The sequence below is a fragment of the Lepidochelys olivacea genome, assembly GCF_965140295.1.
Source record: "Lepidochelys olivacea isolate rLepOli2 genome assembly, chromosome: 6".
Taxonomy (NCBI): domain Eukaryota; kingdom Metazoa; phylum Chordata; order Testudines; family Cheloniidae; genus Lepidochelys; species Lepidochelys olivacea.
Genome location: NC_140416.1, coordinates 127,077,344 through 127,104,017, shown reverse-complemented (window position 1 = coordinate 127,104,017; position 26,674 = coordinate 127,077,344). Strand labels below are relative to the sequence as shown.

Below are 26,674 nucleotides of genomic sequence, written 5' to 3'. Positions count from 1 at the left end.
TCCAACAGTGGACGATGCCAGGTGCCCCAGAGGGAATGAACAGAAAAGGTAATCATCAAGTGATTCATCCTGTCTCCCATTCCCTGCTTCTGGCAAACAGAGGCGAGGGACACCATTCCTGCCCATCCTGGCTAATAACCATTGATGGACCTATCCTCCATGAATTTATCTAGTTCTTTTTTTTAACCCTGTTATAGTCTTGGCCTTCACAACATCCTCTTGCAAAGAGTTCCACAGTTTGTCTGTGTGAAAAAATACTTCCTTTTGTTTGTTTTAAACCTGCTCCCTATTAATTTCATTTGGTGACCCCTAGTTCTTGTGTTATGAGGGGTAAATAACACTTCCTTATGTACTTTCGCCACACGTGTCATGATTTTGTAGACCTCTATCATATCCCCCTGTCGTCATCTCTTTTCCAAGCTGAAAAGTCCCAGTCTTATTAGTCTCTCCTCACATAGAAACTGTTCCATACCCCTAAAATAATTTTTGTTGGCCTTTCTGAACCTTTTCCAATTCCAATATATCTTTTTTGAGATTGGACAACCACATCTGCACGCAGTATTCAAGATGTGAGTGTACCAGGCATTTATATAGAGGCAATATGATATTTTCTGTCTTCTTATCTATCCCTTACTTAATGATTCACAACATTCTGTTAGTGCAGCAGCAGTCAAAAAAGCTAAGTTGATTTTTCAGAGAACTATCTACGCCTCCAAGATCTTTCTTAAGTTGTTACAGCTAATTTAGACCTCATCATTTTATATGTATGGTTGGGATTATGTTTTCCAATGTGCCTTTGCATTTATCAACATTGAATTTCATCTGCCATTTTGTTGCCCAGTCACCCAGTTTTGTATTGATTTTCATGCAAATGATGCTCACACAAAACAAAAGTGAATATCTAAATCAAGAAATTACCATTCTTACTTTTAAAAGCAGACAAGTCAAAGACCCATGTAACTTAGTGTGATTAAAGTATTACAGTAATTTTTGCCACCCACAGCAACCAAATTTATGCTCTGAAGTCTTTTGACTTTGTGACATAGTTCAGAGTAATGATACACAGAGATCATATAGGAAGGTGGTGATAAGTGGAATTAGACAAAGAAAAGTTTAGACTCTGAATCTATTCCCAAGTATACAATCAGTTGGAAGCACACTGGAAAGAGTACAAATGTGCAGATGATACAAAAATGAAGAAGTCTGGATAAAGAGATAATGAATAATTAAATCTGATGAAAGCCATTTTGGAGCATCAGATCACAAGGATATTCAGAACTGACAGAGGTGCAAAGAGCAATTAAGATATGGTGGCCCTAGAATTAGGAAAACTAGAAGAGTTTGTACTAAGAAAGAGAAGTGGATAAGAGGAAACAATGTACAGGGTTATAAAAATGTCAACATTTCAGAGAAAACCTGAATGTCATAACTGTTCATACGGTGTAGTTGTAGCCATACCAGTCCCAGATTATTAGGAGACACAAGGTGGGTGAGGTAATATCTTTTACTGGACCAACTAAAAGATATTACCCCACCCACCTCATGTGTCCATGCATTAAGGGAGATAAAGAGAAATAGTTTAAAGGAGAGAATTTGGAATGGCTGTGAACAACAGGAATTGCAAATATACTCATTTTATAAAGGGGAGTAAAATAAAAACTTACAAGGAAATTACCCCCTCGCAACCTTTCATTCCATGTATGTGAGTGCATCACATAACCTCTTTGGACCAAATTCAAACTTAGCCTAAGTTATTCTACACAAACCAATGTTAATAGATCATTCCTCACAAACTGTGGGTTAAATTTATCCCTTCATGTTCCAATATTTTAATAGAACATTGAGCTTCACTGTGAGAAAGAAATGCCACTACAATTGAAAAAAAACAACTTCATGCTGTGACTATTCTAAAAATGAGAAATGTTAAGAAGCAGTCAGTTATTTAACCATTTAAATTACCATCAATTTTGAACAAAAAAAGGGGGGTGGGGGGGTGGAGGTGGGGTAGTACTCACATCTGTTATCATTCAGTGCTACTTCATAAGTGGTGTTTTGTGTTCTAGATTGTTTTTTTAAGTCTCCTGTTACCTCCTCTTCTTCCAACATATCCACTTCCACAAAACTGATTTTTTCATTGCCAGCCTCGTCAGTATCTTGTTCTTTCCTAATTTTTTTGAAGTTTAAGAAAAAAAAAGAAACCAAAATCTGTCACTGCTTAATATTGCTTAGTTGTTATTAAAGAACTTCAGCTGAAATACTATTGTACACCATTCAAACACAGAAAACTCACAAATGAAAAGCCTTGTACATGGTTCTTCCCCGTCCCCACACCAGTGTATTAATGCAGCTGCACTGATTCAAACCCCTAATGTAAATAAACTACGCCAGAAGCCAAGCCAGTGCAAGTCCTCCGGTATTAGTGCAATTGGTGTACTGGTAGCACCACTGTAGCTAAATCAGTGTAGCTGCACTAGTTTCTCTCTCACTTACACACACACACACACACACACTAGACAAAGCCTGCTAAACTTTATTTTCCAGTTAACACATTGGTTACTAAGAATTTGCTTAGAACTTAGTCTAAATACATATCTATTGAACCTCAGTTGTTTTACATATTTTTTAAAAACAAATATTCACTCTACACTATTAAGTTAGCACTGAACAAAATAAAGGCCTACCAAAAGTTACCTCTTTAGTTCCCCAAGAAAATTCTCAACATATTGTTTCCATTGTTTTGGAAATCCAAATGTAAACTTCTTGATGAATTTGTATGGAAATCCTGTTTGAAACAGAGGAGAGCGTTAATAATGGCTAAAATTTTAACAGCATACTCTACTTTCTACTGCATTTCCTCCCCTTTCACAGTAAGAAAGAATGATATTTGAATAGTGAATTTGGTTCACTGACAGCAGTACATAAGTTGTAGTACATTACATGTGACAGTAGAACCTCAAAGATAAAAAACACCAGAGTTATGGACTTACCGGTCAACCGGACACCCTGTGAAACCACAAGTCCTCAATCAGGCAGCAGCACAGACCAAAACACCCCTCACAAATACTGTACTGACTTGGGGCTTTATTCACTGGAGGGTTGGGTCTGCAGCCGTGGGCGGGGGGGGAGGTTCAGGGCGGACTTGGGGCTTCTGACCCTCAGGAGCACCAGGGCTCTGGGCTTAAACCCTGCAGTTCTGTACTGAGCTTCAGCCCTGAGGGGGGTGCTGTGGCTCTAGCTACAAAGGGAGCACCGGTTTCGGCCTCAGCGCTCCCCCTGTAGCTAAAGCCTTGATCCCTGGCACTCACCCCCGGAGCCTTGGCCCCCTCTCCCACCACCCTGCGGCTGTAGACCTGAGTGCCCCCCACTGCCCAAGCGCCCCCTCCCCCTACCCTGTGGCTGCATCTGTGAGCACCCCTCCACTGCCCAGGGACCCCCTCCCCACCCCCTGCGACTGCAGCCCCGAGGCCCCCCCCCCCCCAACCCAGAGCCCTAGCCGCCCTCCCTCCCATCCTGCGGCTGCAGCCCCGAGCCATCCCCCACTCCGGAGCCCTTGCACCCCCATTTCAGAGTTACGGACAACCTCCATTCCCAAGGTATCTGTAACTTTGAGGTTCTACTGTATATAGAAAAAAGAACAGTCGTCAATTCCGTGCCCCCCCCGCCCCAAAGAAAAAGAAATAGACATGTAGTCAATTATGTCTGTGACTTTTAATTAATTCCCTGAAGGGCAAACTGCGAAGCTGAATACTGAAAATACTGCCGTAGGAATGGGTGAAAGTCCATTTAATTTAAAGCTACTTTGCATGCAGCTGGCAGCACGCTGGATTTAGTGTTTCGAAATGGGTTGGCGGTTAGGGACGTAATCACTGCATCCATGACATAGGATAACCATTACACTTTTTCAGTTGTCCATGACTGTTCATGCAGTGGCTAGTAAATGCTGTCTTCCCTCAAGTCACCCTAACAGGCCATTGGCATACAGAAGACTTGTGATGGATGAAGTGAACGGAAGAATGCCTAGAGCACTAGGGGCCGAGATCCCCACCTGAGTTCAATCAACTGGAATATAAAGACATTTAAAGACAATTGTTGGGGCTCTTTCATAGCATTTGCATAGCTATGTATAGTTGAACCATTTCTGGTAGTGTGGCTAATCTGAGCTGTCTCCATTTGGACATGGAGTAGAGTTTCCCTCACTGCACTTCCAAAGAATGTCATAGATTTTTAAGGCCAGAAGGGGCCATTAGATCTCCTAGTATGGCCTACTGTATATATCACAGGCCAAAGAATTTCACCCAGTTACCCCCTTATGGAGCCTGATAACTTCTGTCTGACTGAAGCTTATCTTCCAGAAAGCGATCCAGTCTTGATTTGAAAACATGCTTTGGTAAGTTCCACTGATGCTGTAGAAGTTACCAGTGTCAATAAGAGAGTGGGTTTGATTTGGGGTTAGCTGGCTGAGGTTTAACATGGACAAGGCAGAGATTACACCGTTGGGAAGGAGTAGCATTAGATAAAGTGGTGTATGCTCCACTAATTGAAAGTGTGTGGCCACTATTTGTGAATCAGGTTTACAATTCAGGGGGTTTATTAGGCCATGGCTGCTATTAGATTCTCAGAAAGAAACTGTAGATCAAGGAGTGCATTTTTCCTCATCTGTACTCAGTGAGGGAATTTTATTTTATTTTTTTTTAACAAAGGATTTGGACCTTTTCATGCTTATCTGAGCCTTTGTCACCTCTGTAATATTCTCTGCTTGGGGCCTCAAGAACATTCTGAGAAGCTGAAGCTAGTACAGCAACTTGCTTATTAAGTAGAACTTTATTCTACTGAAACACACTGCAGCTGTGGGCGTCTGAGTGGAATTCAAAGTGCTGGCATAGGCCTCTAAAGCCGTAAATGGCTTAGGTCCAGGTTACCTAACAGGCTACGTTTCTCCCCAAGCCATACTGCCATCTTGATATACGAAGGAGGGGCTTTTGGCAGGACACTCTCAATGAGGTGTCTAACTTCAGAATTCACTCCTCACCCAAGCCTGCCACTGCCCACATTTCTTAGCCTCCTGCACATGCTGAAATTTCAAATGAGTTTCCTTACCTTCTTTTCTCATAGAAACAGAGTTTATATTTCCTTGTAACAAGTAGATACGGCCAGATATTGTTTTAACTTGATTCGATGCCATGCGTTCCACAATTGCATTACTATGCCAGTACAGTTCTTTCATATCTCTGAAGAGACAGAATAAATAGAAATAAGTTGTTCATTTTCTTTAGGGAAAATTATTAACACTGCAGTTTCAAGTTCCAACAATGAGAATACCAAGATTCTGTATCAGACTGGTGTTTAAATATTTTCATTAATGATCTGGAAAAGGGAATGAACAGAGAAGCATCAAGATCTGCAGTAATACAAAATTATGGCCCAATCCAACTCCCACTGAATTCAACAGAAGCCTTTCCATTGACTTGAATGGGTACTGGATTCAGGCCCTTATTTAGCAGAGTCAAGATTCTGAAAGACTGAGGAACTCCAGAGGGACCTAACAAAGTTAAGTGAATTGGGAGTGCAGTGGAAGAAATTTAATATTGATATCACAGAATACAAGAGCACAGTTAACTGGAGTAAAAAATGGATTAGGTGTTTACCAGGTATGGGTAATGAAGACATCCACAGTTATGTAAGACAGAATAAAAGATAAGGAACATAAACTGTCACACATAGAACCAGATCCTGGACAGGTTGTAGGTATTAAGGGCACAGGAGAGGGCTGCTGGTTATTGTTTTCATAGTCACACCTGAATCAAGATATTGATGCACAGTCATGCTGGAAGGGCATATCAAGTCCAGTTCTGCTCAATATCTTTATCAGTGATTTTGATAATGGCATAGAGAGTACACTTATAAGTGCTTTGGAGGATAGGATTAAAATTCAAAATGATCTGAAGAAACTGGAGAAATGGTCTGAAGTAAATAGGATGAAATTCAATAAGGACAAATGCAAAGTACTCCACTTAGGAAAGAACAATCAGTTGTACCTATACAAAATGGGAAATGACTGCCTAGGAAGGAGTACTGTGGAAAAGGATCTCGAGGTCACAGTGGATCACAAGCTAAATGAGTCAACAGTGTAACGCTGTTGCAAAAAACGCAAACATCATTCTGGGCTGTATTAGCAGGAGTATTGTAAGCAAGATGCAAGTAGTAATTATTCTGCTCTACTCCGCGCTGATATGGCCTCAACTGGAGCATTGCAGTTCAGAGCCCTACATTTCAGGAAAGATGTGGACAAATTGGAGAAAGTCCAGAGAAGAGCAACAAAAATGACTAAAGGTCTGAAAAACATGACCTATGAGGGAAGGTTGGAAAAAAAATTGGGTTTGTTTAGGATGGAGAAGAGAAGATAGAGGGGACATAACAGTTTTCAAGTACATAATAAGTTGTTACAAGGAGGAGGCAGAAAATTGTTCTCCTTAACCTCTGAGGATAGGACAAGAAGCAATGGGCCTAAATTGCAGCAAGGGAGGTTTAGGTTGGACATTAGGAAAATCTTCCTAACTGTCAGGGTAGTTAAGCACTGGAATAAATTGCCTAGGGAGGTTCTGGAATCTCCATCACTGTCTAATCTGCTCTTAAAAAAATCTCCAAACACCTGTCAGGGATGGAAGAGATCAGAGGTGGGCAAACTACGGCCCGGGGGGGGGGGGGGGGGGAGCTTCCAGCCCTCCACATGTTTTAATCTGGCCCTCAAGCTCCTGCCAGGGAGTAGCGTCAGGGGCTTGCCACACTCCGCACGGCTTCCAGAAGCAGCAGCATGTCCCCCCTCCAGCTCCTATGCGTAGGGGTAGTCAGGAGGCTCTGCACACTGCCCCTGCAACTCCCACTGGCCAGGAACTGTGGCCAATGGGACCTGCTGGGTGACGCCTGCGGACAGGGCCTCCATGTAGGAGCTGGAGCGGGGACATGCTGCTGCTTCCGGGAGCTGCTTGAGGTAAGCGCTGCCCGGAGCCTGCACCCCCTTCCCGTGCTCCAACCCCCTGCCGCAGCCCTGATTCCGCTCCAACCCGCCAAACCCCTCAGTCCCAGTCCGAAGCACCCTCCTGCACTCCCAACCCCTCATCCCAAACCCCACCCCAGAGCCAGCACCCCCAGCCAGAGCCCTCACCCCATCCCAACCCCCAATTTCATGAGCATTCATGGCCCACCATACAATTTCCAAATCCAGATGTGGCCCTCAGGCCAAAAAGTTTGCGCACCCCTGGTCTAGATAATACTTAGTCCTGTCTTGAGTGCAGGGGACTGGACCTGACCTTCTGAGGGCCCTTCCAGTCCTACAATTCTATGATAGACTGGACAGCTAGTCCTTGAAATCTTTAAGTTACTTAGCTGAAGTGCTCCCTTCCCTCAACACAGCAGAGTGTACTTGGTATTTGCTGAATGAAGCTCTACGCTATCTTCTCACCAGCTGTGCACGTGGCTCTTTTAGACTTAACAGCACTAGGTCCATCCCCCAAACTCTCTCTGGTAAGTGGAGGGAGGCAGAAGTTGGTGGGGGGGGGCATGGTCAGCAGCAGTGGTAGCCCTATGTAATGGTTAAACTGAGGCAGACTAGTCTTTGGTGCACGTGATTCTTTCCAGATCCACTCAATAGTCCTAAGTGGAGATGCCAGGATGGCGCATATTTGTGAAGTTGAGATACAGAAATGAGAATAAAAAAAACTATGTTTTATGCCACAGAAATGTGCAACTTTGATGAAGGAAAAAAAATCACTTACCTCCGTTTTCCTTCTACACACACAGCAGTATTGTTGTTGATAACCTTAATCCTCCACTCACTTAGACAGATTTTTGACTAAGATAAAGAAAAACAGCATTATAGGTACACTTAATATGCCAATTATACAGCCATTAAAATAAAAAGCAAACTAACTATCCTTTAACCAGTAACTTTTAAGAAAACAAAAGCTTTATAATGTTTGTTTAAAACCAAGAATTCTACATATGTTAACAGTAAATCAACAAACTGAATACTCAGGAGATGAAAAAGTGACCAATACATTAATTCCACTGAATGCATCCGATGAAGTGAGCTGTAGCTCACGAAAGCTTATGCTTAAATAAATTTGTTAGTCTCTAAGATGCCACAAGTACTCCTTTTCTTTTTACATTAATTTGCTATTTTCAGTGCGGGTGGAATTTGCTATTTCCAGGTAAAGTTGAAAACGGATGCCTCAAAATATTAAGCAACTGAAAAATATGCACATGTTTGACAGTAATTTAAAAATGAAAGTTAAAAAACCCAAATATTTAAAAAAGTTAGGGGAGTTAGATTCCAAAACTTCTAGACAATTAAAATCTGGAAACTCTTAAAGGTTCCAACACCAACTCTTCCCCCGCACCTGTAATCCCTTATTGTTGGAAGAAATCCAATAGTTGACACATGGAAGAGTTAAAGTGCTTCCAGTTGTATTTACTGATTATAGTATAGTCAAAACGCACAGCACACGGAGTATCAGTAAACTCTCAGTGCATGCGTCAGGTGCAGACAATGGACCTGACAGCCTACTAAAGACAGACCTTCAAGTGCCTTATCGCTTTTGGAAACTGGCCTTGTAATTTTATATTGAACATTATACAAACACACGTGCGCACACAAGATCTGGAGAGTTTTATGAACTATATCATTCCATTATGAAAATTGTATTTATTAAAAATTCCTCTAACACTTAAATGAACTAACTATACACCTTTTCTTTATTATTTCTTTTCCTCCCTGCCTGATGTAATGGATTTAGGGGTTTTTGCCTTTTAAAATGTTAGACTTTGACCATAATCATAGAATCTGATGCACTAATGCAGACCTCTGGGCTAAGAGTCCCACACAGGACTTGATTCCTTTGGCTGCAAAAGCAGTTTAAAAAAAAAAAGTATAGTGGTGTCTGTCCCAGATCCCTTGCCTGTAATGTCTATCCCCCATCTCTCTCTTTCAAAGTTTTTGTCTCCATCCACTTAGAATGTTCTGTTTAATATTAATAGATATTAAAATAAAGAAAGCTGGGAATAAATACCAATGTTTGGTTGAGAGTTTTGTTAAAAAAAAAGTGTAAAAAGTGTTATTTCTGTTTCTTTCTATCACCATTTTTAAGCTTAAACAGGTTTGATCAACCAAAACAGGATCACATGAGGTCCAGTCTCTGATCATATAGTTAGACTGACAGCCTGCAAGTTTTCCAAAGGACACATATGAAGCTTATGAATTCCACAGTATAGATACATATTTATACTTCTATATTGCTATATATGACAAAAAACTAAACAAATACCACTACCTGTAGCAAATCTGAAGGTATTTTTCAATACAAAATCCTTCCACAAAGGAACAAACTTTCCCACCTGTTTATTTGCATTGCCATCGTTTTTATCTATGTGAGATGAGCCTGAGGGGGCCGTACAATCTCCTTCTTTTGGTTTTTGTTTTCTTGGTATGTGGACCTTTGGAGAAGAAAACATAATACTACAGAAGCACTGTGTGGGTCTCTGAGAGTCAGTCTCTGATTTCTTCTCTACTCCTTGAGCTGTTTTCCAGGTGCTCTCTTGTAATAGTCTTCCTTCTCGATGAGGACTGGCATATATTGTTTCTCCACTGCCATACCTTTCTGCTAACTGAACCCCAGTTTTAGAAGGGTCGGAGTTTGCGTTCACAGTATCAATCATGGTATTTTGAGACATTTCATCATCAGCATCAATTGGCTCCACAAGAAAAACATCATCCTGACTGTTGCTGGTATTGTTAACCGTACATTCTCCATTGAAGTTACTGACTTGTTTGGCAAAATCAGATTTGATTAACGGCTTGTTCACGATTGTTGAAGAAATGCTTTGCTTGATTTGGTTTGACAATGCAGGATCTGCCCAATTAAAAAAAACAAAAAAACAAAAATAAATTCAGGCAAAGTAACTCATGTTATTCCAAAAAAAAGTAAACCTGCATTCATAAAACCAGAAATCTGATTCTATTACAATGAATCGTGACAGGTTTCAGAGTAGCAGCCATGTTAGTCTGTTTTTGCAAAAAGAAAAGGAGTACCTGTGGCACCTTAAAGACTAACAAATTCTTTGAGCATAAGCTTTCGTGAGCTCACGAAAGCTTATGCTCAAAGAATTTGTTAGTCTCTAAGGTGCCACAGGTACTCCTTTTCTTTTTAAAAAATCTTGAGTAGAAACTATAGCTTCCCCTCCACCCCCAATCAGCTGGCACAATGATTTCCACATACCCCAAGACCAGCAACTCAGCTGCATGAGCTGCAAGTAAGACTTCTGCTGCTAAAGTCCACTTCAACCTTCCTCACCTGCTGTCCTTACCAAACTGCTCCTAAGCTGGTAGTGATAAAGTGACGAACACAGAAGTCTTAAATTTGTATGCAGAAGTATAGAGAGGCTCCAAGAACTTTTGTCTGCCCACGAAGACCTGAAGAAGAGCTCTGTGTGGCTCAAAAACTTGTCTCTCACACCAACAGAAGTTGGTCCTATAAGAGATATTACCTCATCCGTTTGTCCACACAGAGGCAGAATTTGGAGAGACAAAACAGATGGAAATTTACATAGTACTGCTAGTAGGGAGAAGTTTATATAGTAGAGAGAAAATAATACCAAGCTCCACAATTGGAATCAGATGTCATGAGCAGTCATTTTATAAAAGAGACAAGATAAATGATACACCCTACACCCCCACCCATCTCAAAATGAAGGACTGGTACAAATCTAGACAAACGTCCAGTGCAGGGGTTCTCAGCCTTTTTCTTTTGATAAAGAAAATGATACACCCTCCCTCCCATCCATGCCAAAAAAATTCCACGGCCTGCCTGTTTTTCTGCATAGCCAGTAGATTAAAAATCAGGGACAGCATTAGGGGATACCAAGCAGAGCAATTGCCTGGGGCCCCACAAAGTTAAGTTGCTTGTCTTCAGCTTCAACCCCGAGTGGTGAGGCAATGATGGGGAAGGGAAGAGGAGATACTGTACTCTAACTACAGCACACCCTCGCTATAATGCCCTTGATAATAACGAACCTTCGGCTATAATGAACCCAGTCCTTGGATCCCACCTCGAGTTCCATGGCTGCCCCCTCCTTCAGCCCCTGCAGCTATCGCAGTCAACCACCTTCCCTCCCCGCTCCTGCGGGACTCTTTCGCTAAAATGAACAAATGACTTTGATCCCAATGGGATCGTTATGGCCAGGGTGTAGTGCATCTAAACAAACAGAAACATAAGAAACCAGTCACTGTTTTAAGAACCACTACCAGCACTGCCAAGAAAAGTACCTTTTTGCTGCTTCTGCACTTTCTGTTTCATGCGCAAGAAGAACTTTTGAGGAGATTCTGAAACCAGAGTGTCCACAGCGAGGGAATCCACATTTTTGTTTCGCGCTATCTTGGTGCAATGCAGTGCTAAAAGAAAAATGTTCTCTTAAATTCAGGAAGCGAACAACAGTATAACAGAAATCGTTAGTATTCATTTAAAAATTACTAGACTAAATATACATTTCATAGAACATTAACTTCTCCAATGAAAAAAATACATAATTCTCTTATTTCTTGTATTTCAAACTTTAAAAAACAAACAAACAAAAAACAGGATTTATATTAGCCATTTGTTCCAAGTGGGACACTGTTCCATTAAAAAGTTTATTTTTTTGAAAAAATAAAGGTCATGTCCCACTTCACAACAGACCTGATTTGGCTCACTCCTTATATTCCCTCTACTTGCCAATATCAGAGTTGTCTTTTGGAATAGGAAAGGGCAGTGCTTCTTATCTATGGCTAGAAACAGGCACAGTCTAATGAGATTCAGTTTTTCTCTTTTCTTGTTTTTACCTCCCGTCTTTTCCCCCTTTTGTCTTAGATCTCTTCTCTACATGAGCAGTTCAGCTCTTAAAAACCTTTAAGACCTGAAATCCTGCCCCACTGATATCCATGGGAGCTTTGCTATTGACTTCAGTGGGATCAGGCTTCACCCCTAATAAGTAGTGCTATTACTACCCCACAATGGAACAGAAGATTCCAGCTAACAACCAAAACTGTTATTACTTTTGTCATAAATATAAAGGGAAGGGTAAACCCCTTTGAAATCCCTCCTGGCCAGGGGAAAGCTCCTCTCACCTGTAAAGGGTTAAGAAGCTAAAGGTAACCTCGCTGGCACCTGACCAAAATGACCAATGAGGAGACAAGATACTTTCAAAAGCTGGGAGGAGGGAGAGAAACAAAGGGTCTGTGTGTCTGTCTATAGTCTGTCTTTGCCAGGGATAGACCAGGAATGGAGTCTTAGAACTTTTAGTAAGTAATCTAGCTAGGTATGTGTTAGATTATGATTTCTTTAAATGGCTGAGAAAAGAACTGTGCTGAATAGAATAACTATTTCTGTCTGTGTATCTTTTTTGTAACTTAAGATTTTGCCTAGAGGGATTCTCTATGTTTTTGAATCTAATTACCCTGTAAGATATCTACCATCCTGATTTTACAGGGGGGATTTCTTTATTTCTATTTACTTCTATTTTTATTAAAAGTCTTCTTGTAAGAAAACTGAATGCTTTTTCATTGTTCTCAGATCCAAGGGTTTGGGTCTGTGGTCACCTATGCAAATTGGTGAGGCTTTTTATCCAACATTTCCCAGGAAAGGGGGGGTGCAAGTGTTGGGAGGATTGTTCATTGTTCTTAAGATCCAAGGGTCTGAGTCTGTAGTCACCTAGTCAAATTGGTGAGGCTTTTTACCAAACCTTGTCCAGGAAGTGGGGTGCAAGGTTTTGGGAAGTATTTTTTGGGGAAAGACGCGTCCAAACAGCTCTTCCCCAGTAACCAGTATTAGTTTGGTGGTGGTAGCGGCCAATCCAAGGACGACGGGTGGAATATTTTGTACCTTGGGGAAGTTTTGACCTAAGCTGGTAAAGATAAGCTTAGGAGGTTTCTCATGCAGGTCCCCACATCTGTACCCTAGAGTTCAGAGGGGGGGAGGAACCTTGACAACTTTAGTATCAAAAAATTCCACACCTTTAAAAAAAAACAAAACAAAAAAAACACATTAAGATATCTGCAAATGAACACTTAAGGGAGCCAGCCAGTTCCTCTTACTCCTTTGTCACTGTGTACAAATGGGAAACTTCTGTACAGGGAAATTCAGTCAGTTAAGTTTTCTATGCTTTTTCCTGCTGAGGCTAGAGTTCTCCCATCGACTTAATTACTCCAGCCCCAGCAAGCAATGGTAGCAACATCCATGGGAGAAGCTCTCTCACCAACAGCACTTAGGTCGGTGTAGCTTACATCACTCAGAGGGGTGACTTATTCACACCCCTGCGTGATGCCACTTATACCGAGTTAAGCTGTAGCCTGCACACAGCCTGAATACAGACATAAAAAGGCTCAAAACTACTAGAACACTGTATGACAACAGTGGTCTTATATTGTTCATAAGACATTAAGATACTACAGACCATGTCACTCCCCCTAAGACATCACAGCACAGGGACAGTGTGGCAATGTGAAGTACCCTCCACAGCAGCCTACTCCCAGTTCTAAAACCCTACAAAAGCATAGCACACCTGATGGAATAGAAATCCATGACTATGTGTACTGGTTGCTCCCTGAAGCTTGATCCATCCCTCCATTCAGACACACAATCACTGTATTACAGTGATACAGATCAGACAGATACCACCATCATCCTTGTGTTTTACTGGAGATGTAATATAACCAGGCATCTTGGAAATATAATGCAACAAACCTTTCCCTGGCTGGATCTGTCTATCAGGTACCTTGCCAGCTTTTTGCTGGTTTTCTTCATCACTGGATTTTTTATCCTGTGTTCCCTGATGGACAAGTTTTGTAGCAGGAGTCAGGATCAAATCACTGTTGTAATTTGTCCCTAACAATGTTCCCGTGGATGGCATTTGATGCTGTTTTTCATGGGATGCCTTGGCTTTCATTCTTTGGAAGATTTTTGCTGGAGATTCATGAGTTAAAGGATCACAAGCTTTGCGTTTCAGTAAATTTTTGTCTTTTAGTGGCAAGATCTGTTGCTGCTGGCAAGATGCAACTTGTACTGCTACAGTGTCAGAATCTGGCCTTATTTCACTGAGGTCAAGAAATTCTTTAACATATGTGCCACCCGTTATTAATGTGGACTGAAAAATACCTTCCCTTTTCTTGGAAGTTCCTGCGCCTCTTGCATGGTTTTCCTTGAAGTCACGTAAAACTGAAGGGAGCACAGCTTCTTTTGTTGCAGAAGTAGTCAGACCAGCATCTTGAAATTTCACCAAATCTTTTAAAGGAGTAATAGTACCTGACGGTATGTTACTCAGTAAGATTGCCTGCAAAGGCATATCTCCTCGTCTGCTAGAAGAAATGTGAGATTTTGAAATCCTTGTATTTTTTAAAGGTGTAGCAATCATCTTGCCAATGTTGACAACAACGTGTTGTGCTCCTACTGCAAAGTCATTAAAATGTGCATGTTCAGGTATAGTTTTTTAAATAACGGAAGGAGGAACAAGAATTCCATGGATTGTCGACTTTATTTCTTCAAATTTCAGCTAAAAAGAGAAACGTGGTTAAAAAAGTTGGTCTTTACGTTTCCACTGCTAGTGCCACATTTTAAAGTAAACTTCTGTTGTACATCAATCAAGTTGAAGTGCTGCATCCAGACGGGCAGCCTGCTTGTTTCACAGCCAATTATTTAGTTTCAGAAAAGTGACACCCAAACATGCCACACTTAAGCAACTGTATTGTCATGGATTGCTCGGTTTACTCGGTTAAGAATGTCTCAAGGAGCAGAATTCTAGACCCCTGACGTAAATAGGAGACTTCACAAGTGACTTCAAGGGGAACGGGATCAAGTCCCTTGGCTGTTTTCTAAAACTACAAGGCTCCAGCCTCTTCCAGGCGTCAGGAAAACGATGGGGAAAGATCAGCTTTGGGCTTAGGAGTTCCCCATCCCCAGAGCCCTGTTAGCCACAGTCCCTATCCGGGGCAGCTGTGCCACGAGAGCGGGGGTTTCATGGGCGAGACAGAGCTCGTGTGCAGCGCCGAGCACCGGCCACGGGAGACACAACGCCCGGGAGGGAACAGCCGGTGCTGCTGACAGCTGGTGCCTCCCACCAGCTCCCGGTACAAGCGGTCACCCACCTTGGCCCTCCCCCCTAGCCCGGGACCAGCGCGGGTCTCGCCCTGGGCGGGCCACGCCGAGCCTGACAGCCCCGCCCCATCGGGGCTCCCGGCCGCGCCGCTCCCCTCAGGCGTCCGAGACGCGCCGAGCCCGGCCCGGGCCCACGAGAGGCTGGGTCCGCGCTCTGCCCCGTCACACCGCCGCCCGGCCGCCCGCCCCTCCGCGGCAGGGCCCGGCCCGGCCCGCCACACTCACCCCGCCGCCTCGCTCTCGCCGCCCGCCCGCCGCTCTCCTCTCCCCTGCGCGGCGCGCGCGCGGCCGTTACAAGTTTTGAGTCCCGCCGCCTCGCACGCTGATTGGCAGGGAGGGGAGTGACGTCGGCGGAGGCGGGACTGCGGCCGTGGTCGGAGCGGGCAGAGGCGCCCGCCGGCCCGCGGTTCGCTCGCAGTGACGTGACGTAAGGCGCGGCGGGCGGGAACCGGGCGGGGCGGGGCTCGCTGGGCTCTGGCGGTCTGCGGGCGCCGTTACCTTCCCCGCCTCGTGCCGTAGCGGCGCGGGATCCCCACGCTGGGGGGCTGGGACCCTCCCCCCCCTTTGTTATTTACAAACGAAAGGGAGCGCGGCCTGCTGCCCGGTGTTGGGGGCGCGCGGGGGGTTCCTCAGCAGCTCCCGCCCCCGCAGAAGTGGGGCGGGGCTGGAAGATGCCGGGCCCCACGAAGAGGCGGCGGGGCCAGCCCCCCACGCCCCAGCCGGCCTCCTCTCTTGTCCCCCCCCCCCGGGGAGCCCGCTCGCCGCCTGGGTGTGAGAAGCCCCCGGGGTGCAGACATGGGCCCTGCGCCGCCCTTCGGCCCCTACGCCTGAAACCGGCCTGAGGGGGTCACCCGCTCGCGCCGCGGCCCGGCCCGGCCCGGCCCGGAACGGGCTTCTGCTCTCGCTGCCTGCTGTGGGGCTGGGGAAAGCGCGCTGGCTCCCCTCGGACGCTGTGTGCGACGGAGCAGCTTCGCTGGCGTGGGGCAGGTTACTCCTGCGCAGGTGGCTGCATGACCCAAGTGCTGTTTATTAACAGGAGGGGCCCCTCTGCTTTGTTCCTCGCATTTCCTAAGCCGCCGCAAAGAAATGCTCGTGCTTAGTTTGATTTGCGTTTTGTCGAGAAAGGCAAAGGTCTCCTTCAATTTCAGAAATCCTTTCCCTCTGAGTGGGTTATTTATCTCGTTGGCACTTGGGCATACGGTTTTATATCCATCAGGTGACGAGGTGGCCCTTTTCCTACCAGTGACTTCAGTAGGTTTGTAAAAGGAACAGGAGGACTTGTGGCACCTGAGAGACTAACACGTTTATTTGAGCATAAGCTTTCGTGAGCTACAGCTCACTTCATCGGATGCATTCAGTGGAAAATCGTATGTTTGTAGGTGCCGTTAGTGCCTGGGGTAATATGCCAGATAGTGAGTTCTACCACCATGTTACAAAAGAAAAGAGGAAAAAGACAAGTGAATGGTGACACTAACAAAACTTGTATCCAGATGTGCTGGCTCACTGAGATAAGAAAATAAAAAGGGAGTGAAATCAGGAGATAGCAAAGGCATCTAATAGACCAGACCTCATGGATTTAGATTGGCTCTACTAGTTGAGCTTTAAAATTCAGAGTTGCGGGCAAAAGGCCATGTAACTATTCAACAATGTAACTGATTGGATAATTATGCTAGTTATGCACAGTGCACATATATAAAATCTAAATCAAGGAAAAGGAAAATACACAATTACTGGCGATCAAAGTTCAAGCTTGGCCTCTTCAGGGATGAAGATGGTGACAGCTTGTTGAGTTTTTCAGGGAAAACATCCAGTTTGATGAAAAACCTCCTTTACAAGCTCAAGGCATCTAGGCAGGAGTGGCTGTCTGGACCCTATTATTTGCTAAGACCATCCATTGTGGATTTCCTAACTATCTCTGCTGCTTTCCCTCTCCTCCTCTAGTCTGTAGAGAGAAACTCCAACCCCAGAAGAGAGAGGTATCTGCAGGGGAGCAACCTGTGTGAGTGATGAGAGGATATTGTGTGCGTAAGGGGGATGCGAGTCAACATGTTATATGTGCAAGTGGTGGAGGAGAGAGGATTAGCTGTGAAAAACTGAAAGAGAAGTGCTCACCAGTCCAAGGCACTGTTTTCTTCAGCAAGCCAATAACTTTGCATTATGTTACGGGTTTCACCTACCTGTGCTGCTAACCATGTGTCAATCACTTAAATTGGGATCATCTGGTAAGGTAATTGAAAAGAAACCCAACATTAGCTGGTAAAATTAAAAGAGAGAGAATTGGAGACAGAGAGAACACCAGAGGAAGTTGGTAAAACATCAAAACAGGAGCTGCAAGGTTAGGGGCACTTTTATATTTTGTGTCTGGTTGTTTAGATTGTAATTTTGGCCTAGGTATAATGATAACAGATCTTGGCGCTATAGCGGGGCAATAGCAATAAAGTGTATTGGCTGTGTTTAATGTACAAAGGTACATGTGTGGTGCCGTTGATGAGTGGCTCCATCCTATAGTAGTGGTTATTGCTATCTTCTAGCATTCCAGCATTTTACATACTGTTTTGCCTCGGGAAATGTAAGACTTAATGTATCATTGCCCATTTTATCCCTTCTGCGCTAGATTATCTGTAATATCAGTGAAGAATACCAGTTCCTTGTGCACTTGAAATAAGGTACAATGAGGAGGGCTTAGGCTAGGCTGCGGGAGCCTTTTAATATTAAGAGAAACTCGGTGCACCTCATTCAACCAGAATAGATTATTCTTTGAAATTAAAAAAATAATAATCCATTTCTTGAAGATTTGCATTCTGATTCCTACAGAGATTTATAGCAACTATGAAGAACCTTGGAAATCAGTCATTAATTGTTACTCTCCCTTTTGGACTCTTTTCTTGGCAGTGGTGTAATTAGATTTGTCTTTTCTACATATCTATCTTGTTTACCACTTTATAGTTTATTGGCATTACCACATTTCTTTGCTCCATTTTTATAAAAAGTGCATGCTGTTGCTTCAGAATCAGTACTAATTGTTATCATGCTCTGCAATACTCTTTTACTCTTTGAATTTCTGAGATCTCATTTCAGGTACATTTAGATCTCTGAATAAATCTGGTCCTTCTTTTGCCTTTGGGGAAGAAGTCAAATTTATAATTATTTAATAACCCATACTTTGGCTTTAAAACTCCAGAAATGCCATTAAATCCACTTAAATCTTTCATTTTCTCTTTGATTCATGCTGCAAATTAATTAGACATATTACGTGTCTAATCTCTCGCCTGTTTTTTGTCTTCCCATTTCTTCCTTGGCAGGGTCTGTATTTTATTTGTTGCAGTTGAATGAATCTTGGCTGTGAATAAGGCTGTTGGCTGTAGTACTTTTGGCTTGTTTTCAGAAATTGGAAGGTTTGCCATGACTGAAGCAGAGGGCTACAGGAAGAGAAAAAATGATCTTGTGGTTCAGGCAGTTGAATGCTACCTGGAAGAACTCTGTTCTATCCTTGCCTCAGAGACAGAGTTTGTGTGATGCAAGGCACATTACTGAAACCAGAACTTTCACAGTTCGCCACTGTGTGTTCATCATTTTCTGAGCACCTGACTTGGGACCTGACTTCCAGATATGCTGAGCACCCACAACTTCAGCTATGGCTGTTTAGCTATAAGAGGACAATGCTGTCTGGAGGAATAAGCACAGGACTGGTTGATTGTGGGACTAGTTCTACTCCCGACTCTGCTGCTGATTCACTTTGCGGCCTTGAGCAAGTCACTTTGGCCCAGATTTTTAAAGGTATTTAAGTGTTGCTCTGTTAAGCATTGCAAGGCTTAAGTGTCATTTTCAAAAGTGACCTAGGTACTTAAACTCCTCGCTCACATTTTAAAATGAGACGCACACTCCTAAATCAGTGGACCATTGCAACACAGAGCAGAGCAATGCCTAAATACCTTTAAATATCTGGGCCTGTGCCTTTGTTCATTTGTAAAATGGAGAGTTGCGAAGATAAAATCATTAATATTTTTAGGCTCAGATAGTACAGTGAGTGCACAGAAGACAACCTGAAATTAATAATTCTGGGTTTGGATGGTGTGCAATAAATAAGGCCTGTGAACACTTTCCATCGTGCGTGGTGAATGATGCAGAGGTTCTTTGGAAAAAAATTCTGTGCAATCATGTAATTAAAGACTATCAGTTATGTTCGTAACATACAAACAGCAAAGTTGGATAAAACGCTTTCTCTGGAAAGTGGCAATGTAACACACTGTTATTTCTTAGATTCCAGAACACTAACACACAAGAATCAAAATCAGAGAGAGGCAAAGCAGGTTGCTCCCCAAGGCAGAGAAACACAACTTAACCCACTTTGCTCTAGGCTGACTCTTTACAGACTGACTGCTGAAAATCCAGATCACGTGCTTCCGTACAGAGCCCCCAAGCCTGCAAGCAAGATCAGAAAACCCTTATACTTCAAGTGACAGCTTGAATTTTTAACACCGTATTCAATGCCCTACGGTATCATGCACAGACAACCTTAATTCTGCCACTTTCTAACTTTCCTGTACCTGACCTTGCAACCTTAACATTCTTTTATTGTAAGACAGGTATGGTATTATTTACAGTATCTCTACAAAACACACTGTAGTTCATGCATGCATTTATGTACTTCATGGTACATGTTAATATGTGGTATAAATGTAGGTGGCAGTCATGCTACCGCATTCAGTCAACTCCTTTCTCTTGTAGGCTTTGGGCCACAGGGTTTACATTTACATAATACTTTTCTTGGCTATGTAACTAATTGTTGTCTTTTTTTTTTTTTTTTTTTTTTTTTTTTTTTTTTAAGAGAGTGGAAGAATGCAGGAGAAAAGTATGCCAGCCAGTAATACAGGGATAATGAGAGCCACTCACTTGCTGCAGTTACCGCAAGAAATGCTGACTGAGATAATCAGGTACCTTCCTCCTGCGGAAAAATCCAAGGTCCGTGCCACATGCAGTCTCTTCAAGGACCTGGTTGATCAGCCTGTTGTGTGGCAAAAGAGTACCATTGTTCTCCGACGCATAAGCGCTTTCAATGCCGAGTTCTGGGACGTGCTTCGGAAAAGAAAGATCACTTCTGTAGAAGTGAAAGAAATCGGGCTTAAGCAATGGCAAAAGCTGCTGAGGTTCATGCCTGGTCTGCTAGATGTAACTGTGGATTCCCTCTGGAGCAAGGAAATCCTGCAAGGTTTACAGCTGCTCACAGATCTACAGAAACTTCACTTGAAAATGTGCTCTAGGTTATCTGAGAGAAGTGTAATCAGGGAAATTGTGCACTTTCAACACCTTACCCACTTGTTGTTGTGCGGCATAACCTTCTTAAGTAGCAGTGAATTGATCAGAATTGCTTGCTTACAAAACCTACATCTGCTCTCATTGCATACTGTGCAAAAGGCTCTTCCTGAGAAAGCACTAGAGTATGTTTTATTCCATTTACCAAAACTCAGAGAACTGTCACTTTCTTATATCCTGAATAAGGAGCATTTTTTGTTATGCCTCAGTTTGCCAGATAGACTTCCCATCCCTTATTCATCAGAAGGTGAGCGTTGTTTCTATAGGCTATATTTATATACGCTATATTCAGAATTATGGCACCAGTCCTACCAGCTCTGATGCATGTGTTTAACTTTGCTACCATGAGAAATCAATAGGACTACTCAAGGTAGAACGTTAAGTATGTGCATAAGAGCTGGCAGGATTGGGGCCTAAGTGTCCATTGTTGCTCAAAGGATTACATGCTGAGTATATTAGAGTGTGTTGGTAGTGAAGATTTATTCTTAACTGTATCCCCCTTGCTTTAGTGGACTAGGTTCAGATTTTCATTGCATTACTGTTTTGATATGTTGTAAACATGTTTCCTAAAGCTTGTGGAGTATTTTAAACTGAATATATAAATAGCTTTTTCAAATTTATGATTATGGCTGGGATTTTTAAAAGGGATTTTGGTGTCCCTCTCCCCTGAATTTTGATAGCTTTTGGATGCTGGACTCCCTTGAGAATCCCAGGCTCTAAAAATAGGATATGGGGACCCATGATTAGGCTGTAGAATATAATCCTGGCCTAAAAGGAGGATATAGTTCTTGGCCAAGACTTTCAAAAGTGACTTGATTTTAAGTGTGTCTGTTTTCAGATGTCCAAATGGAGACACCTTTAATGGGTTCTGATTTTCAGAAAGAGCTGAGCACTTGCCCTCAAAATCAGGCACCATTAAAGTGACCTCCCCAAAAAATTACCTCGCCCACGTTGTCTCTCCCAAATCACTAGTCATTTTTTAAAATCTTGGCACACACATTTAAGTATTGTAGCATTTTTATAATATACTTCAGTTTTACACTAGAGCAGAGATTCAACCTCTTTGTTTTATATTAAAATCCCTGTGTATCTTCACTTTACAGCACATAATCGGAGAGCACAGAGAAAGTTCTTTGGGGATCGTCAGCGGAATTTGTTCCTTAGTTTAGGAATCTTAAAATAATTTTTAAATGGACCCTTTATGAAATTTGCATATCTGACCTTTTTTCAGAGCCCTTCTACTAACCAACAATTGTTTAGTTTGTTGTTCAAACTTTCTAGATAACTCATTGTCAGATACCTTCCTGTTTGAAGAAATTAGGTTGCAGTTAAGCCAAATTATTAACCAAAGTGTGGGTGTGTGGGGGGATTTCCCCCCCCGTCTTTCCTGTTATATTCACTATGTGCTACCATAAGTATGAACCTAATGTAAAGACTTGTACACAACCTTGTGCTTTAATATTGGAAAACAAATATCTCTGGGATGTCAAATAAGTATTTCCCCCCACCTTTTCAATCAATCCACTATGTTTAGAGTCGCCTCCTGTTCCAAAACTTCAGCTTCACACTCTGGCCTTGAGGCAAACTGGTTATAACCTTCTTTCAGAGCGTTTCCTGGATCAGCTCTCCACCATACACACTCTGACTGTTTGTTACATCAAGGACTTTTTGTTACACTCAGTGGATGTTTTTGGACAGGTGCTGAAGAACCTACCAAACTTGACAGAATTAAATCTTCTATGTAAGTTGTTTTTAAGATTGCAGTGTTTTTTGGTTTTGTTCTGTGCAGGCTTAGGAAGGTTTGGGTAGTTTCATCTTCAGTTAAATGGTAACCAGCAAGACAGCAAAGAGCTTATTTTTATGGATGTTTCTGTTGGCTGATATATCTTGTCTCTGAAAAAATCAGTTCCCCAATTCAGAACCTGCTTGGCTTGACTGTGTTCATTCAAACCTGACTGAAAAATCAGTCTAGATATCTACTATTTAATGAAGCTGCTGCCTTATGGCTCTTAATGCCCTTCGGGTTCCCTTCCCAGTCCAGTTGACAGATCCCCACTACTTCTTATTTACGCTTGGGATTTGTCCCCATTTCAGCCATGGAACCAGCCACTGATGCGGCTGCACCTGTGAAAACCCCTATGAAGTCCTAATCCTCTGTGTAAGGGCTGGCCTATACTGAAAATGTAGGGGTGTGAAAAATCAGTACCCTGAGAGATGTAGCTATGCCGACCTAACCCTGGTGTAGACTAGGAATTCTTCCATGGACCTAGCTACTGATTCTCGGGGAGGGGTTAACTACAGCGATGGAAGAATCCCTCCTATCACTATAGTTAGTGTCTACACTGAAGTGTTACCGCTGCACAGTTGTGCTGCTATAGCCACAGGCGCTGGCTGGCCCCAGGAGTGCTCGTTCCGCCCCCGGACCCACCTCCACCCACCCCCTTCTCGCAAGCCCCCACCTTCACCCCGCCTCTTCCCCACCCCCGCTCTGCCCAGGGCTGGAGCACCCACAGAGTCGGTGCCTATGGTTGTAGCATATTAAGTTTAGACAAGTCTGAAGTCACAGGACTGGAAGTTTTTATTTTTATTAGGGGAGCAAAAGATACTATGTTATAAAGCTAAGTACTTGAAAATGCAGGTTTTGAAAATGTAGTCTTCCTATAGAGACTTTGGGGTTAAGGTACTCAGGTAGATGGTACTCAGGAGATCGAAATTCAGCTCCTGGCTCTGCCATGATTTCCTCTGTGACCTTGGGAAAGTCACTTACTCTCCCCAGGCTTTACTTCCACCTCTGTGAAATGGGGATAGTGATACTTCTATTGTCTGTCTTGTCTGCTGAGCTTGTAAGCTGTTTGGGCAGGGACAGTGTGTCACTAAGGCTACATCTACACTATAGCAGGGATCCAAGATCTGAGATCAATCTACCGGCTGTCAATTTAGTGGGTCTAGTGAAGACCCACCAGATCGACAGCAGATTGCTCTCCAGTCGACCCCTGTATTCTATCCCTGACGAGAAGAGTAAGGTAAGTCGATGGGAGAGTTTCTCCTGTCGACCCCCCCCCCTCAGAGTAGACCCTAAGGTATCAAGCATCAGAGGAGTAGCCGTGTTAGTCTGGATCTGTAAAAGCGGCAAAGAGTCCTGTGGCACTTTATAGACTAACAGACGTATTGGAGCATAAGCTTTCATGAGCGAATACCCACTTTGTTAGATGCATATAGTAGAAATTTTCAGAGGCAGGAATAAATATGCAAGCATAAATATGCAACATACCTAAGGTATGTTGACTCCAGCTACGTTATTCACGTAGCAGGAGTTGTGTAGCCTAAGTCGACTTACCGCGGTAGTGTAGACATAGTCTATGTGTGTGTATTGCACCTAGCACGATGGAGCCCTGATTTCAGTTGTAACACAAATATTGGTTTTATTTGTACCTTTCATGCTTTTTCACTGTCTCATTCTTGCTGAATAGTGGATGAAAAACATAGAACTTTGGTATCTGTTTAAAAAAAACCCTGATACTTACTTTGAAAAATATTGTCAAGAAAAGAGTCATAAATGTCTTTCCATTTTGTCCTCTCTGTCTGCTTTTAAAGGGATCTCCAATTTGGATATGTTCGTTGATAACATTCCTTCCAGCCTTGTTAAACTAAGTGTGATTGGAACCAAGCTCTCAAACTCTGCTCTCAGCTGTTTGTCTGATAAATCCTGGAAGCTAAGAGAAATGGATCTAACCCTTTCATATGGATTTGATGAAAAGACTCTGAAACAATTTCCCCACCTCTTTCCACTGCTGACTAGACTGTGCCTTAGGTATGACTGAACAATGTGCTACAGATATTGAAGAATGAAAGAAACTTACTACATTAGGACTTGTTGATGTTACAAGCTGCACTGGTCTAACTAAAAGTGTGAGGTTTTTTAGCCAATTTTTAGATAAACTGGTACAAGTCTGTGGGTAGACATGGTCATAGTTAACACCCCATTAAAGCTAAATAAAGAGGCAGCACTAAGCAATTAAGAAAGGGATGGGTGTTCTTTATTTACCCTGTTTTGTGTCTCCTGGGAGTTATTTATCCAGTAAATGGAAGTGAAATAACTAAATCTGTTGTAATTCACACCTCTGGCTATTTCAGTTCAAGTCTGTTTGTGAATAAATGCCCTATTTTGAAATAATTCAGTAAAAAATAAATCAAGTTATTCAGAAATAAGAGTATCAATACACAGGCTTGAACTGCAATAATTACAGATGTGAAATGTAGCCTCATTCAGTATTTTGGTTCCATTTACCATGTGAACAAGCCCTTGCTTCCAGACCATCAGATTCAGCCCAGTGTATTCAGAGGAGAGGAAGGGAAGGGCAAGGGAGATATCTCCCTTACCATGCCAGTAAAGCTAATAGGTAGTTGGGTAGTCAGTGGCAGGAGCAAGTGTTTTTGCTCTCACAAGTGCTGAAGAATTGTGGGCATGGGAAACTTGCCCTCATTTCCTTATCGTCTGAATATACAGGGAGACCTGAGCAGGAGGTGAGTTGATGATGTTGACCCCCACATGTGATGGCGAGTGACCTCATTAGTTGACTTCCAAAGAGCATAGGAGGGTGCCAGACTTGAAGACATTGTGAGGGTTGTATGGTGCCAGCACTTGGAACTGTGCGATGACTCTGGGTAGCCAATAACTGAAGAACCTGGCAGGGAAGTGAGGAGCTGGAGTAAGGGCAGAGCCATAGTCTCTGGCTGGAGGATAGTACATCTGGTCCCTCAGTATTCTTTCCCCCAGGGAAGTCTTTCTAACTCACTAGTCTCCAGATAGTGACATCCAGGCGTGGTAAGCTGTCATTTTTACTCCTCCAGCCGGGGCAGGCAGAGAGATTTTCCTCTCTCCTAAGGTTAGGGGGGCCTGATAGCTCATCCAGCAACTGGGGAGGATCTGACCTTTGAATAGCTGTGAGTTGGCCAAAAAGCCCTGATCATGGTCTGGAGAAGACATATAATTCCCTTTGCCCATTCATACTGCATAGGGCAGCCCTCTGGGATAAAAAGTTCTTTGCAATTAGTTATGTTATTAATCCTTTGTCCCTGGCGATGCTCACTGCTGGCATGCTTGTGCATGGACAGGGACGTGGAAGAAACTTGTTAGGCCACCCAGACCACCTCTAATCTCTCTGATTCTATGAACACACATCGCTGCCATCACTAGTGGGAGATTCTGGGTCTTTAAGTCCCCAATATAGAAAGTGTTCTTTTGCTCTGTAATTCAGATATCTCTGTTTCTAACTCCCTCTGAAGCCCTAAGTGCAATCTGTTTTTCATCCCCAGTGGTTTTGTTTTGACTGACAATATCTTGTTGAGCTTGGCTAAAATGGAGAGTTTGCGAGAACTTGATGTTACTGGTAGCACAAATCTGACAAAAGAAGCAATCCAGAATTTTCGCATCAGAACGGACTGCAGGGTACATCTCCTCGTAGAGTGGCATTCAGTGTCTTCTAAATGTGACTGCTTATGGAGCACGTAATGCACTGCCTTTCTTATAACCCCCCACTGTTTACAGACCTTTGATTGCTAAATGTACTGCTATCAGGAAACGAAGAATGTTTCTGTAAAGTTCTGCTGAAATTCCATGTGAGGAAGAGATGTAGTGGAAACAAACCTCCAACATTCTCCATAACTGAATAGCTCTTCACTACAGCCAGTGGCTCATGAATATGAAAAACAGAAATGTCATCTTTGAGCCTGTAACTCTGCTAAGACAGAACTGTAAACAAATACTGGCATTCTATATTAAAATTTCTGAGTAAGTCTCCAGTGGCCATTGATAAAACTCTACACTTCTGTTAATATGATGCTTGACTACATGCAAATGATATTTTTCTTTTACTCTGTCATTTCTGCCTGGTAAATTTTACTGACATTCTTAGCCAGCAGCTCAGGCATGGGAGAAGGGACAGAGGAAATAAGAGAAGCTGGGGCTCAGGGATACTGGAAAATAAGGGAAATACAAGAGGGGAGGGACTTGTCAGCATGTAAGTCTCAGTAAAGTGTCAGCAAGGAGGTGCCTGGGTGGATAAAAGTGAGTTACCGAAAAGGTCAGGATTCCAGCAAATTGCACCAGTCACAGAATGGAGCCACAGGCCCCTTCTAGTTAACTTTCGCCATCCTGAAAATTTATTTTTTCTATTCTTTTAGGT

The 26,674-nt window shown here is 43.0% G+C and overlaps 2 protein-coding genes across 5 annotated transcripts in view; one reads left to right on the top strand and one right to left on the bottom strand.

Moving 5' to 3' along the window:
• Positions 1 to 15,479, bottom strand: part of MIS18BP1 (MIS18 binding protein 1) — a 34,341-nt gene extending 18,862 nt beyond the window's left edge. For 2 of the 3 annotated variants that reach the window (XR_014712093.1, XM_084631397.1), the window contains exons 1-8: positions 15,402 to 15,479; positions 13,770 to 14,574; positions 11,318 to 11,443; positions 9,391 to 9,905; positions 7,773 to 7,849; positions 5,098 to 5,228; positions 2,692 to 2,782; positions 2,016 to 2,164 (exon numbers count right to left, since the gene is read on the bottom strand). Coding sequence is in view for 2 of the 3 variants with exons in the window: in XM_084631397.1 (XP_084487523.1) it covers positions 2,016 to 2,164; positions 2,692 to 2,782; positions 5,098 to 5,228; positions 7,773 to 7,849; positions 9,391 to 9,905; positions 11,318 to 11,443; positions 13,770 to 14,436 (1,756 nt within the window). In the remaining variant the exon portion in view is untranslated. The remainder of the gene's footprint in view (positions 1 to 2,015; positions 2,165 to 2,691; positions 2,783 to 5,097; positions 5,229 to 7,772; positions 7,850 to 9,390; positions 9,906 to 11,317; positions 11,444 to 13,769; positions 14,575 to 15,401) is intronic. The other variant, XM_084631398.1, reaches the window with a different exon arrangement.
• Positions 15,480 to 15,540: 61 nt separating this feature from the next.
• LOC311522900 (uncharacterized protein) lies at positions 15,541 to 26,287 on the top strand. 2 transcript variants are annotated; one of them, XM_084632465.1, is made up of 5 exons: positions 15,657 to 17,511; positions 20,005 to 20,736; positions 22,096 to 22,230; positions 24,084 to 24,300; positions 25,806 to 26,287. In XM_084632465.1, exons 2-5 carry the CDS (start codon positions 20,016 to 20,018, stop codon positions 25,999 to 26,001), a joined length of 1,269 nt encoding a protein of 422 aa, XP_084488591.1. In that variant the 5' UTR covers positions 15,657 to 17,511; positions 20,005 to 20,015; the 3' UTR covers positions 26,002 to 26,287. The 2 variants fall into 2 exon arrangements, 1 of the variants encoding a protein (XP_084488591.1); XR_014712210.1 differs by lacking the exons at positions 15,657 to 17,511; positions 25,806 to 26,287 and adding an exon at positions 15,541 to 15,603 and having other exon boundaries at positions 21,593 to 24,588.
• Positions 26,288 to 26,674: the final 387 nt, after the last annotated feature.